The following is a 15882-nucleotide window of genomic DNA, read 5'->3' on the forward strand; positions in this document are numbered from 1 at the left end:
TAAGGTTCTTAAGACTCATCCATGTCATAGCATATCAGTACTTCATTCATTTTTATGGCTGAATAATATTCCACTGTATAGATACACACCACATTTTGTTTCTCCACTCATCAGCTGATGGACATTTGAGTTGTTTTTACTTTTTGGCTATTGCAAATAACGCTACTATGAACATTAGAGTATTGGTTTTTGTGTAAACATGTTTTTGATTCTTTTGGGTGTGTTCTTGTGGCAGTTACTGCATCACACAGGAACTATATGTTTAACGTTTTTGAGGAACCGCAAAATAGACTTCCAGGGTGGCTTTATCGTTTTACATTTCCAACAGCAAGGTATGAAGATTCTAGTTTCTCTGTATCCTTACTAAATATTTGTCTATTTTTTATTAAAGCCATCTTTGTGGGTGCAAAGTGACACCTCATTGCATTTTTGGTTTGCATTTCTCTGATGATTAATAATGTTGAACATCTTTTCGTGTGTTTGTTGGCCATTTGTATAACTTCTCTGAAGACATGTCTACTCAGATCCTTTGCTCATTTTGAAGATGGGATTATATTTCTTTTTACTATTGAATTGTACGAGTTGTTGTTATTCTTCCTGTTAAGTGTGTGTATGGCATTTTGTTGTTGTTGTTGTTCTTAAATACCTGTCTGAGTAGCTAAGAAAAAGAAAGAAAAAGGAAATGAATCTATTTTGCTCTTACCTAGAGGCCAAGGTGGGCGGATCACTTGAGGTCAGGAGCTCAAGACCAACCTGGCCAATAGGGTGAAACCCTGTCTCTACTAAAAATACAAAAATTAGGTGGCGGGCACCTATTCTCTCAGCTATTTGGAAGGCTGAGGCAAGAGAATTGCTTGAGCCCAGGAGGCAGAGGTTGCAGTGAGCCGAGATTGTGCCACTGCACTCCAACCTGGGTGACAGAACAAGACTCCATCTCAAAAAATAAAAATAAATTGAAAAAAATTAAAAATTTAAAAAATATATTTTGCTCTTACCTAGCAATTCTTATAAAGTTTTAGTAAAGGACGTTGAACTTGGAAGCTTACAGGATGTTTGGTTATTAGTAATTTCCCTTTTATCTGGCACTGAGTTTACTAAGAAGAAGGAAGAAACAAATATCAGTTGTGTGCCAGGAACTTTGTACAAAAGCATTTCCACATGCCATGTGATTAATCTTCTCTACGCTTCTCTGCTTTTTACAAAGGAGGCAACTGAAGTTGAGGGAGTTAAATAACTTGCCCATGATCACTCAATAAATAACAAACCTGGGATTAAAATTCAGATTTGTCTAGCTTCAAATGATACGGGTCTTTTTCATAGCCACTCTCAGTACACTGAATTTAGACATTTTAATCATTATCACTTAGCATTACCTTGAAAGTGGTTTTTTGACTAAGAAATGTACTGCCTTTTTCATCTAAAAGGACCTCCATATTGACTCTTATTAGGATATGTGACTGTGTGGTTTTGTCTATGGTCCTGGCACCCATTAAGAAATAGGAGCTGGGCCAGGTGCGGTGGCTCACGCCTGTAATCCCAGCACTTTGGGAGGCCGAGGCGGGTGGGTCACCTGAGGTCAGGAGTTTGAGACCAGCCTGGCCAATGTGGTGAAACCCTATTTCTACTAAAAAATACAAAAATTAGCCAGGCATGGTGGCAGGTGCCTGTAAAACTAGCTTCTTGGGAGGCTGAGGCAGGGGAATCACTTGAAAGTATCTGGGAGGAGGAGGAGGTTGAATGAGCTGAGATCGTGCCATTGTACTCCAGCTTGGGTGACAAGAGCAAAACTCCATCTGAAAGAAAAAAAGAGAGAGAGAGAGAGACAGAGACAGAGAAAGAGAGAAAGAAGGAAGGAAAGAAAAGAAAAAGGAAGGAAGGAAGGAAGGGAGAAAGAGAAAGGAAAAGAAAGAAAGAAAGAAAAGAGAAAAAAAAGGAATAGGAGCTAACAGACATCACAATCGAGCCTCCAGTCACATGCTCCTGTAGGTTCCCTGAAGATTTTCTTGTGTCTTCTGTAGTTTGCAACAGTCCAGGAATTAGTCTGTTGGCTGTACCTTCTGACTGATCCCGCCAATTCTCAACCTTCCCATTCCAGGTTTCTGCTCCACTGGAGAATCTCGACAGCCTGGTAACTGTACTCTCTGCCTCCACCCCTTGTCCCTTGAGCAACTCCCCACCTACCATCATTTTATACTCACATCATCTTTTAAGAAAATAGAAAGCTCTCCTTAGAAAATGCTTTTCTAAGCATTGTCATTGGTAATAAGAACAGGGAATTAGAGGAAAATATGATATAAATTATTTTAAAAACATAATATATGTTTATCATCCCAGTGGAACCCCCAAACGATGGGTGTTTTCTTAACTCCTTGTCTCTACATGATAGATTCTGTCAATCTCTACAGCCTTATAACAAACAACTTGACCTGGTGTTCGAGTCCCTCTCTAAACTGGTTGCAGTCTACATTTTTACCTTTATTTCCCCATTGTTGTGTATGATTGTGCCTGTACGTCAGCCAAACCAGGTAGCCTGTATTGTCAGAATATATCACACAAACCTGTTTGTGCTGTTTTCTTTGCCCAGAACAATATATGCTTTTCCTTTTATAAAAATTCTATTAGACTGTCAAGGCCCATTTCAAAAACCAATAAAAACATTTTTTTTGTGGTAGCATGCAATGTTGACATTCAAGCATCTCCAGTCCTTCTTGAGGTGAAAATCATAATGGATTAAGAGTGGGGACACGAGGTTTTTCTGTGGGTTGGCCTCTGTGTGACTCTGGGAAAGTTGTATTTTCAGGCCTGTTTCTCGTTTCTCAATGATTCCACTCAGAAAAAAACTAAGCTCACTCCCTTCTTTGAGACCCTTGTAACTCTCTGTTCTCCCCCATTTCTTGTCACTTGTATGCTGGCTTGCATTGGAGTTATTTATTTTCTTATATTTATTTGTGTATTAGGTGATAAAATTGCTGTACAGTACCCTTATTTGGCCATTAACCAATGCACATGTAACACCCTGCATAGGATTCCATACAGTAGCTGCCCAATAATATTTGTTGAATGCCTATTTATTTAGGTTGTATTCACTAGAAGGTCTGTTTAAAACACTGAGAGTGAGCACTCAATTAGCTTACTGCTTTCTGACTCATTTCTTTTGGCTGGTGCTCCTAAGAACTTGAGATTTACTTTCTGTTCCTTCCCCATATTCACAGAGGAAGCTGTCTTCTAATATCTTTCCCAGAAGGCACAGTGCAAGATAAAAGTGAACATCATTATTCATAAACAGGTCTTTGAGAGAGCAAAGAATGCTAACAAGATTAATGTCTCAAAAAGAACATCTCATAGTAAAATAATTTGGAGCCCTGTTTGGGACATTCTTGAGAAAAAAAGAACTTTATTGACCCAATAAATTAGTTTATTTGGGATGTTTTGGTGTAGTTAGGAAAGAAGGAAACAAACTATTTCTAGTCCTTATCTTTTGGAGATTCATTCTGAAATATTTATGGACAAAAATGTTATGATATCTGGCATTCGCTTCAAAACAAGGCAGGTGTAGGTTTAGAGGGTCAGAGTTTGAAACAAGATTGGCCATAGGTTGGTAATTGTTGAATCTGCATGATGGATATACCAGGATTCATTAGATTCTTTGTTCTGTCTACTTTTGTATTTATCTGAAATTTTTCCTAGTAATGCTCTAGAATCTTTAGCCACATATCATAGGCTGTAGAATGAAGCACACCTAGATTCAAGACTGGCTTTATTACTTATTAGCTGTGTGAATTTGGACATATGGCCTAACCTGTCTGAATTTGCTGTGTCCCCAGTGAAATAGACATTGATTTTCATAGTTCTTTTGAGGATTCAAATAAACACACACAAATATATTACATATATACATATATTTCCACATATCTATATCACTGAGTTCTGGCCTAACCTGTCCATGGAAACAAACCAAGTAGGTCATATTTAGAGGCAAGACACTGCCTCTCAATGCCTTGTTTCCCCACTTGCTGATGACTAAGAAGGCCTTTCCTTTCAGGGAGTCGTTTCCCAAATTTCCAGTGATCACCAGATGTGCATACCAAATATATCACCATGTTCTTCAGGCCTCACCGACTAGTGGCTTCCATGTAGATTTTCAACCTCTCGAGAAATTGTGGGGCCAAGAAGTTGGTTTCACCACTCACATCTCTGCAGTTCTTTTGGTTCGTTGTCCACACTGTCCTATAACAACAGAATTGATTCTTCCTTCTATCTTACTTCAGTCTCAGCTCTGACCCTACCAAGATACTCTGTAACATATGCAAAATACCTGGATCATAGTGAACACTCAAAAAGAAAATTAGCTGCTTATATTACCTAGAATCAGAATTATCAGTAGCATGAAGGCAGAGGATATCTTGAAACAAGCCAATGATCTGGAGATGAATTTCTCTGTTTTTCTTTTGGTTGTTAAAAAATTCCATATACCGAGTATTAAGTGTCTTGTCTCTCTTTGAGTTATCCTTCATGTTATTACATGTTTTTGTCTAAGATATACTATCACTGGGAGGAGGTGATTTATTAAGGCCAAGAACAGGATCAATTTAAAAATATCTTGGAAGATTTTCTGGCTATTGTCTGTCCTGTTCTTCCAAGTTGTGTGTGGGTGCAGCATTAATAACCTTGGAGAATAAATAACATTGCCAGTTGCAAAATTGGAACGTGTAGAAGTTGACTGATAACTATATTATAAATGAACCTGAAAGTGGTGGGTGTGACCTGTAGATCTGAGGGTGTGGTATACCTTTAGTTAGAAAGAGAAAAAATAAATGCAAACCTATAAGCAAATTTAGCTTTGTTTAGGTTCCAGTAGTTCTAATCTTTTAAAATTCAACTTAGCGTTCTTCCTCTTTTGGGAACATTTAAAGAGACACTGGGTCAAGTCAGAAGTAAGCCTATATAGACTCTTTTTGTTATTTTTTTGTTCTCAGAAAATCACATTAATTTACTTAACAATTATCTAAAATGGGTCAAATAGTAAACATTATGTTGGAACCATAAATGTTTATTAGTAGAAGGTTTCTGATCACAAAATCTATAGTTTAGTATTTCATATAAAAGAGCAAAAATAAAATAATCCTGGGAGATTAGGCCAATTAATCTTTTAAAAGTTATTTTTCATTGTTCTTTATGTTGTTCAATCTAAATATTGAAATAATATTGGGGTGTGTGTGTGTGTGTGTGTGTGTCTGTGTGTGTTTATCTCCTGTGTTTGCTGACCCAGCCCATGGGAGAATCTGTTTCATATTTTCCATGAGTACTTTTGCTACCCCACCCTACATTAGACTCTTGCTGTCAAAAGCAAATGGGCTGGACCATGGATTTTTCATGTAAATGTTATGCAGGTTAATATTTGAATGGCTTGGACAGAAAGAGCATTCTTCCTGCTCTGTGCTATTGGCATGTGTTAGATTCATTGACTTGAGCCAATCTTCTATATGTAAGTGAATCTCTCTTCTGAACTTTCTTTTTCTTGTTCTTTATTTTCTTTGATTAAATTATATCTAGTAGATTATCTTTCACATGATCTGTCCAGGTGTCACAGTTGGTGCGTGCTGGTTATGTTCTGCTGTGGGCCTGGGTTGCTGGTTTAAATAGAGGTGACTTTAGAAGCTGGAAGAAAAGAAACCAAATGTGGAACGTTTTTGTCCCAACCCCTTGAGGGTTTCATCTCCAACTTTCATGAACTATCATCCTAAATTTGAAACCAGACTTAAAAAAACCAAAATCTTCTTTACTCTAGTTATTCTCACAAGAAGAAAAAAAAAATTGTCATTAGACCAAACTTATGAAAACTTAGGATTCGGATATGTTGTATATTGGGCTGTTTTCTGATCACTGAGTTTTATAAAGATGAGTACTTTGAGAATAACGTGCAGTTGCTTGCTTTGCTACTGTTCCAGAACAAGGTGGTATATGGCTACTAAACAGGAAATTTCTCCAAAATCACATATTTGTTTAATCAATAAATGTGTTGTATTTATTGAAAGACTTCTAATTACAATGTTTCACATCTAAGGTATAGGGCAAAAGAAGGCCTTACACAGAGCATTAGGGCAAATGGGACTGATATGTAACATAATGGAGGCAAACTGTATTTTTACTGTATTTATTACTTTGGCTTTAAATAATAATTAGACCTTTTGTTGAAAAGGTTTTCAGAAATGATGTTCTCCCTTTTCCCCAAATTGGAAGCTGGTATAATGGAATAGGAAATAAGAACTGCATTCTCTTTTATATTTCTTAAATACGAATATCCGTGATTTTGACAGGTACAAAATGAAGCCTTTTCTGACAATGTGTAGTGTTTTTTAGTTATAGCGCAATAATAAATGTTATTTCATGCTACATATAGTAACGATGTTTTTATATGTGTTAGGATATTATACCTTAGTATTAATAAATCAATTCTTATTGATTTTTATGAAGTGTTACCCTCAATAAAACTGAAGGATATTTAATTTTCTCCACTTTATAGCTTCCTTTGTTTTTTTTTCTTTCTTTTTATTTTTTTAAAAGCAGGGTCTTGCCCTGTCACCCAGGCTGAGGTGCAACGGTATGATCACAGCTCACTGCAACCTTAACCACCTGGGCTCAAGCAATTCTCCCATCTCACCCTCCCAAGTAGTTGTGATCACAGGTGTGCACTACTGTGCCCTGCTAATTTTTTAGTAGAGATGGGGTATTGCCATGTTGCTCAGGTTGGTCTCACACTCCTGACCTCAAACAGTCCTTCCACCATAGCCTTCCAAAGTGTTGAGGTTATAGGCGTGTGCCACTGTGCCTAGTTCATTTTATATATGTGTGTGTATATATATATATATCATATATATATAAAAATATATATGTCATATATATGATAGTATAGTTAAACATATAAAAATTACTAAGATAATTTATTTAAATATTTTAAAAATAGGGCCATTATCAGTTAACTACAATTTAAGGTAAAATTTCTCTTTAAAATTGAATTCAGATATCCCCACTCTGTTAATTCTGCCCTGTGCATATTACTTTCCTCTGTGGCATGCTGCTTATAAATTATAGAGTAGGATTTGTATTATATATTTCAATCCATGCTTGGCCTACAGGCTTCTTCAGGATAAGAACTGTGTTTTTGTATATAATCTTTAGCCCTTGTCACTGTTCCTAGCACAAAGTGGACTTCGGATGAAAGTTTGTTGAATTAAATTAAACTGGTGTCATGAGAGGTTTCAGTCATGTATGATCTGACTCAAAGTCATTTAAGGCAGAAACGAAATGAAATAAAAAAGAGAAAAAGTTGACCAACATCATTGATACAGGAGTATTAGGTATAAATCCTTGCTTTGCAAGTTTGTGGATTTTTCTAAACATTTGAGGTGAACATCTTACAAGTTCACATTAAAATCATCTACCAGTCTAAGACAATAATTGGGAAGTCTTCTCCTTTCCAATAGCCTAAGTTAGGGTATGCCCAAGTTGGTTTTGTTTACAGTGGAGAGGACACTGTATTTAGTTCAATATGTGTTTGAAAGCTGACTCCACCATTCTGACTGGTCTCAGGCAATTACTTTATTAACTGGCCTTCAGTTCATTACCTGTAATAAGTAAATCTTCCCTTGCTAAAATCTACTGCTAAGGTTGTTGGGAGAATTAAATGAGATGATACATTAAAGGGTTCTTGTAAATTATAATGTGCTAAACATATATAAGCTGCTGTCATTGTACTGGATAAATACACATTCAGCAAACCCTTAGTAAACCTGTACTTTACTTGTCTGTGACTGTGGGAGCTACCTTCTTGGACTGATTCTAAATACCATGTGTGATATACAGTATTCCCCCACGGAAGCCCGTTGTTGGTTGTGACAGTTAATAAGTTCTGTTTGATTATGGAATAACTAAATGCCTTCTTTTTACTTTGTGCAGGTTTTTGATGTGTCTGAATGGTTTCAGTTTTAATTTATTGAATTTTAATTTATTTTTCTGAACTAAATAATTAAAATAATATACTAGAAAATCTTGTTATTAGAAACGAAACTACGTTCTCACTGTATTTTTTGAAAAAAGAAAGTTGTACAACTTTAATGCCCTAAAGTTACCCCCAAAATAAGAATTCCTTGTAGAAATTAAGAGGTTCATATGAAACTTTCAAACACTTGCCTTGGCAGGCTAGGACTACAATTTTGTTAACCTCTTTTTGATCATCAATAGGTGCTGACTTAGATGTAATCCTTCAGATTTCTGAGATATGGATTAAGTTTGAAATGCATGATTTTTCTAGCTAGAAAACTGAGAGCAATTTTAAAATCACTAGGTCAAAAATTTTAGGTTGAGTACTATTCCCACACATAGAAATGTTTCCTGCCCTTGTAGAATTTTCTGTTTAAAGAAAACTTGACTTAAGCATATGAAATAAACCCTATCTGCCATTTGAGTTTAGAATTTGTTTTGCTCAAAATTTTTATCAGATTTTCTTTAAACATCAGACTTGTAAATATACTTAATATTGGGATTTTTGGGTAAGTACAGCTTTGAGGAACTGTATATATCCATCTGCCCTATACCATCCCATTCCCCATATCCTTTCCAAAAGAGCAGAGTAAATATGGGTTCATTTAGAATTGTATGAAAATGTTTGCTTAAAACAACCTCTTTGGAATGGAAAATGTCAAATTGTTGAACTTATGTCTCCTTTCTTTTTCCTTAAGGAGAATGGTGTTGAACGCGTGTGTTCTGAGAGCCTGCTGCAGTCCAGGTTTGCTTGTTTGTGTTGTGTGTGTGAATTTGTATGCATATTTAGTTGGTTTTAAGAGAATTGTTTGGACCTGACATTCCAAAATATGTTTGCTATCTTTTTGGCAGGGAATATTCCTCACTACCATTCCCCAGACACACTTCATCGACAGACAGTACTATAACTTCAAGTGGTAAGTGGATTTGGAAATAATATTAAAATAGACTGTTAGTATTATAGCTTTCAGCCTGATGTTCTGTGACCTGCTGGGGTGTGAGCAAATGAGAAGAACATAGGCAAAACTCTTTTTGCATAGTATACTATAGTTAAATATACTATACTATAATAGTATGTGCATAGTATTCACACCATTTGTTTCTTCCTCTTGACAGATCCTGGATTAGAAATTCTGAATATGGCTTCTTGTGACCTTGACAGTAACTCACTCTGTAAGAAAGAGGAGGATACAAGAACAGCTTCTCCCATGACAGAGGCCCAAGGTAAAATGTTGACAGGTGTAAGCGTGATTTTCATTCTAAAACACTAAGCAAGTCTATAAGCTAGTGAAGTAACTATCCACACTAGCTCAATAATGTTATTTACTATTAATTTTTTGTAAAATAATTCTTATAAAACAATTTTGAAGATATAGTCTGCAGAAAAGAAATCCAAGTGGTAACTAACCATGGCCTTTCACACATAAGGATGGTATCAATTTTTTTCGATTTTGTAGCCAGAACAAAAATTATGATATATTGTAATGGGACAAATATTTCCTATGGCAAAGATTGACTGGAATTTACTGGGTTTCAACTGTAGCACAGAAGTGACATCACCTGCTTAGGAAATTCTTGGAATCCTAGTTCGAATTTATCAGGTTAGAAGGATGGAGCAATTAGCGATGGTCCACCCAGAGGCAAGAGAACTAACCAGATGGTTTGTTGGGTCCTTTTCTACTACTTGACTCTGAAAACAACATAGTTATTCTCTACCATTCCCAGTGAGACACCACTTTAGTCGACATTCATAGGAGGAATAGGCTCTAATCCCCATCAAAATAATAATAATAATAATAATAATAATAATAATAATAGTAATAAATCAGTCAAGGAAAATTCATTCTTCTTCTTTTTCTTTTCTTTTTTTTTTTTTTTTTTTTTTTTTTGAGACGACGTCTCACTCTGTCGTCCAGGCTGCAGTGCAGTGGCGCCATCTCGGATCACTGCAAGCTCCGCCTCCCGGGTTCTCGCCATTCTCCTGCCTCAGCCTCCCGGGTAGCTGGGACTACGGGTGCCCGCCACCACGCCCGGCTAAGTTTTTTGTATTTTTAGTAGAGACGGGGTTTCACCGTGTTAGCCAGGATGGTCTCGATCTCCTGACCTCGCGATCCACCCACCTTGGCCTCCCAAAATGTTGGGATACCAGGTGTGAGCCACCATGCCCGGCCAAGGAAAATACATTCTATTGTTTGAACTCGACATTTAAGTTTGAGATATAGGTGCTAAAAAAGAATAGCCATAAAATTGCAGAAATGGAATCCATTTCATGGGTTAATTACAGAATGTCTTTATACTCCACCTTACGTCTAATAAGTAAATCTTTTAATTAAAAATACATCGAGGTTCCATTTGTGACCTATCATATAGACAAAGATGCACAAATTTGATTACACTCTGTTGGTAAAGTTGTAAGGACAAAAGAAAAGTGCTGCAGGGAATGTAACTTTTTGTAAATATGGTAGTCCCCTTTTATTCACTGGGGCTACATTCCAAGACCGCCAGTGGAGTCCCAACACTAATGATAGTGTCAAATCCTATATACACGATGTTTTTGGCTATATAGACATACCTAAGTTTAATTTATTAATTAGATATTTACAACAATAACTAGTAATAAAATGGAACAATTTTGACAATGTATTGTAATAAAACTTACGTGAATGTGGTCTCGCTCTCAAAATAATATTATTGCGGCTGGGCGTGGTGGCTCAAGCCTGTAATCCCGGCACTTTGGGAGGCCGAGGCGGGCAGATCACGAGGTCAGGGGATGGAGACCATCCTGGCTAACACGGTGAAACCCCGTCTCTACTAAAAATACGAAAAATTAGCCGGGCGCGGTGGCGGGCGCCTGTAGTCCCAGCTACTCGGGAGGCTGAGGCAGGAGAATGGCGTGAACCCGGGAGGCGGAGCTTGCAGTGAGCGGAGATCGCGCCACTGCACTCCAGCCTGGGCGACAGAGCAAGACTCTGTCTCAAAAAACACAACAAAACAAACATATATACATATATATATATATATATATATATATAATTGTATGTAGTATTTTCAGACCATGGTTGACAGCAGGTAACTGAAACCATGGAATGTGAAACCTTGGATAAGGGAGGACTACTGTAATATGGAGAGAAATGTTCTAATATCTATCAAAATGTTGAATGTATATATCCTCTGATACAACTATTCATTTTCTAGGAATTTATCCTATAGATAATATGTACACACATCCCAAATAACATATGCAAATGCTTATATATCGCAGCATTGTCTGTAATAACAAAATATTAGAAACAAGTTAGAACTTCTACCAATAGAAGATTCTATTTTGGCATATCCATGTAATAGAATACTAATATGCAGGCATAAAACATAAATAAGGAGACTTTTTTCTTACAATAACATAAAAAGACTACTGTTTCTTGGAGAAAAAAGTACAGAATGTTATGTATGGTGTACACAATTTTGTGAAAAAATAAAAGGACAGAAAAAGTTGGTTTTTGGTGCACGTGGGGACGGTCTCACTCTGTTGCCCAGGCTGGAGTGCAGTGTTACAATCATAGCTCACTGCAGCCTCAAACTCCTGGGCTCAAGCGATCCTCCTGTCCCAGGTTCCTCAGTAGTTGGGACTACGAGTGCGAGCCACCACGTTCAACTAATTAAAAAAAAATTGTGAAAATGGGGTCTCACTATGTTTCCTAGGCTGGTCTCAAAGAAAAAGTTTTTATGTATGCATAAAATATCCCTGGAAAGCTAGACAAAATTTAATAACATTGTGTCTAAGGAGATAAACTGGATTTCTGGAAGTCATGGATGGGAGGAAAAAATTTCACTGTAAAACATTTTTATGCTTTTTGATTTATGAACCATATGAATCTACTACTTGTCCTAAAATTTTTAAAAAACTAAAATAAGGGCTGGGTACAGTGCTCATGCCTATAATCCCAGCACTTTGGGAGGCTGAGGCAGCAGGATTGCTTGAACTCAGGAGTTCAAGACCAGCCTGGGCAACATAGTGAAACCCCGTCTCTGCAAAAAATACAAAAATTAGCTGGGCATGGTGGTGCATGCCTGTAGTTCCAGGCACTTGGGAGGCTGAGCGGGGAGGATCGCTTGAGCCTGGGAGGCGGAGGTTGCAGTGAGCTGAGATTGTGCCACTGCACTCCAGCCTGGGTGGCAGAGTAAGACCCTGTCTCAAAAAAAAAAAAAAAAAAAAAAAACTAAAATAAAATTTTCATAAGGAAAAAAATTGATTGTATAGCTGTGAAGAAATTGCTTACCATTTTGTTCTTATTTCCATATAAATTGTACAACTATCATACATGCTTTAAATACTGTTTCTCTTAAAAAGAAAGAAACAAAGCCTGTCTGTATCTGCTGACCTTTGTGCCTGTACTGAACTAAATGTAAGACAATGGACTGAGTCAACAGGAGAATAATTATCCGGTACATTTCAGTACAAATAAAGTACATAAAAATAAACAGAAATTAGCAAAAGGAATGGCACAAGTTAAAAGTGCATCTTTTCTTCTTGGTTTCATGACATTTAATTTAGAAAGCTACCATGTTTTAGAAGGATATCATATTTTTTGTTATCAGCCTTGCATATGTAATTTTGAAAGAAAATCTGTTAAGCTATTAAAAAAGCTACTAAGTTACTAATTGTTCATCCTTCCGCCCTCCATTTTCTATTATTGTACCAGTGATGTGTTCGATTAAAAAAAGCAGCAGCAGCCTAAAAAATGATTTTTAAAAAATCCTATTAGAAGGCCATTTGTACAGATGTTCACTTCTTTTAAGAAATCTTCTACGGCCTTAGCAGCTCCCTCCCAATTCTGAGTCAATGGGCACGTATACATTTTTTGTAGTTCATCATTTGTCTCATATGTTAAGACTTTTGTCAGTTACTGGTCAGCCCATATTGCCACCCTCACTGTTACCTCCTCTTTTACTTGCTCCTGCTCCCCTAACTGTTGTGTGTGTTTCCTGTTTCTCACAGGCACAAATCCAGCTCATGACAATACTGCATTCCAAGACTCTGCGAGTAAGGATAAAACCACATTAAATCTGGTAAGGAAATACATATGTTCACAACAAAGGTAGTGATATCTTACAATGGTAGAACTACCCCTTTAAGTTTGCAAAGTAGTCTTTAAAGTATTATCTTATTTATCCTTTCAAAATATTATGAAGTTCATATAATTTAATTAATAATTTATAGGCAAAGTAGTTAGGCCAAAGTGTTTTTGTGACTTGTCTAAAGTCACACGACAGGGTCAGAGCTGGGACCTCCTAGCTCCACCTTAATTTATCATTCATTCATTCATTCGCTCACTCATTTATTCATCAAAAGTCAATTGGAAACAAGCTAAATATTTCTCATTAGAGGACTGCTTAAATAAATGAATACATTAATAAATGAAGTTGAATAAAACAGTGTTATCTATCTTAATGATGTGTTCTAATCAGGTGAAGAAACAGATAATTACTGAATAATTCGTGTGTGCTTAGTGATTTGAAAGAAAAAAATGCTTGAGATGGCAGGCCAGAAAACATGTCACGGAGGAAGTGCCACGTGAGTGGCCTTGAATGTTTTACAGTTGCATGGTAAAGTTCTAGAAAACATAAGGATAGCTGGAAATGATTAGAGAAAAGAGTTAAATTCTTTCCTTAAAGAGAAAATTCATTAGGCCCAGAAGTGGTGGCTCATTTCTGTAATCCCAGCACTTTGGGAGATCGAGGCAGAAGGATTGCCTGAGGCTAAGAGTTTAAGGCCAGCCTGGGTAACGTAGGGAGACCCTGTTTCTACAAAATATAAAAACAAATCTGCCAGGTATGGTGGTGCTTGACTGTTGTCCCAGATATATGGGAGGTCAAGGCAGATGGATCGCTTGAGCCTGGGAGGTTGAGGCTGCAGTGAGCCATAAGCATGCCACTGCCCTCCACCCTGAGCAACAGAGCAAGACCCTGTCTCAAAAAGGAAAACAACAACAATAACAACAACAAAAAAAAAAAAAAAAAAGAGAGAGAGAAGACTCATTTCTACTATGAATTAATAATCATTAAAGAATAACTATGGATCTAATTTCATGATTCTTCAAGGGCCTTGTTTATGTCTTGGTCCCTCTGTTGTATGCGTGGAGGGGTGTGTGTGTGTGTGTGTGTGTGTGTGTGTGTGTGTGTGTATTATTGTTTCCTTCTCCTCAATATACAAGCATTGTTCTAGTTAAGCATTTGGTTGCAAGAAACAGAGACCCATGCAAGCTAACTCAAGAGGGGGCCATGGCACAGACTTGGGGCAAAAAAGTAAATTTTTTCATTTTCAGCATTTCATTCTGAAGATAGTTAATGATTGGATTTGTGATTTGGAATGGTGACATGATGTCATTTGTTTCCTTTGTTATTCACAGGGGATTGATTCCAAGAACCCCACAGATACCAAAATCAGAGAATGCTCCAGTCTCTTATATAAAAATCGCATAGTATTTGCATATAACCTAATGAAATGGGAGAGTTCCCTGATTCCCCTTGCAGGACGTGCAGCAGTGGTGTGGCTCACCTGCTTGGTCACCCCATAGTTCAAACCCCTAGGGGGAGCATGCAGACCAGCAGGTGCAGAGGCCAGGGCAAGTGCTTTTGGGCTCTGCCCCACTGGCAGCATCTGGGGGTGAGTGTCTGTGATTCCCAGAGTCCGAGTGGGTGTGTGTTACAAAGCTCTTTCAGATTTGCCATCTACAGAGAGTTTGTGTTAATTAGCTCAATGGACCCTCGGCCTTATCACAAGGGCAGAGGGCCAGTGTGACAGCTTTCTGTATCCTGAGCTGTTGCTCAGTGTCCCAAAAGAATTGGATCACACATGAGCTGGAAGGATGAGTGCAAGGTTTTATTGAGTGGTGGAGGTGGGTCTCAGTGAGATGGATGGGGAGCTGGAAAGGGGAATGGAGTGGGAAGGTGGTATGGAATGGGAAGGTGGCATTCCCCTGGAGTCAGGCTGCCTAGAGGCCATACTCTTCGAAGACTGCCCCAGGCTAAGCTCCCCTTGGCATCCAGACATCCCGCCTCTTCTCTCTTTCTCTGCCAGGTCGTTCCACTATTGCCAGTCTGCCAGTCTGCTGGTCTGCCAGTGTTGTGTGCTCACTTCAGCTGCTTGTGTTGTGTGCCTGCTAAGGTCTCGGGTTTATGTTGGCACATGATGAGGGGCGTGGTAGGCCAGAGTATTCTTGGAAAATACAACATTCAGACACAGAACAGGAGTGCCTGTTCTCACTTAGGTCTGTGGGCACAGGCCTGAGGGTGGAGCCCTCACCGGGCACCCTGCCTTTCTCTATCCAGCACTTCCTTGCCCCCTCCCGTATCACTAACATATCCTCTTATATACTTTAAATCATCTCTAGACTACTTATGATACCAATACGGTATAAATGCTATGTAAATAGTTATAATGACAAGAAAGGAAATCTGTGTGTGTTCAGTACAGATACAACCATTGTAGGCCTAACTAGATTTTTTTTTTAGTTCAATCCATAGATGCAAACCCACAAATACAGAGGGCCAGCTGTATAGGTAGGATATAGTGTTGGCTAGTATATATGCTGAACATGGTTGCCCCTAGTAAAAAACGAACAGAAGAAGATTCAAGTCCTTTAGTCTTTCATAGGAGAATCCTCTGAGAAAAGAAAATTCCTTCTCATCTCAAAAAATATATAGACATAAAGACACTTTTTAAAATAATGGATCAATTTGCCATTGGAGGTTGTGGGACTGGTTAGGATGCTATGGCAATAATTCAGATGAGATGAAGGTAGTATGAACTTAGTGAAGGTGGAGAAAAGGAGATAAAGTTGA

General features: G+C 37.8%; 1 protein-coding gene across 32 annotated transcripts in view; it reads left to right on the forward strand.

The window, feature by feature from the left end:
- IRAG2 (inositol 1,4,5-triphosphate receptor associated 2) overlaps positions 1-15882 on the forward strand; it is a 106569-nt gene that overhangs the window by 67729 nt on the left and 22958 nt on the right. For 18 of the 32 annotated variants that reach the window (XM_077953749.1, XM_077953737.1, XM_077953744.1 and 15 more), the window contains 4 exons: positions 8739-8785; positions 8893-8957; positions 9157-9264; positions 13037-13107. In XM_077953749.1, the coding sequence (XP_077809875.1) occupies positions 8739-8785; positions 8893-8957; positions 9157-9264; positions 13037-13107 (291 nt within the window). Of the gene's footprint in view, positions 1-2095; positions 2129-5384; positions 5486-8738; positions 8786-8892; positions 8958-9156; positions 9265-13036; positions 13108-15882 lie in introns of those variants that run through there. The other 14 variants (XM_077953729.1, XM_077953722.1, XM_077953732.1 and 11 more) reach the window with 2 other exon arrangements.

This window comes from Macaca mulatta, chromosome 11, assembly GCF_049350105.2.
Source record: "Macaca mulatta isolate MMU2019108-1 chromosome 11, T2T-MMU8v2.0, whole genome shotgun sequence".
Lineage (NCBI taxonomy): Eukaryota > Metazoa > Chordata > Mammalia > Primates > Cercopithecidae > Macaca > Macaca mulatta.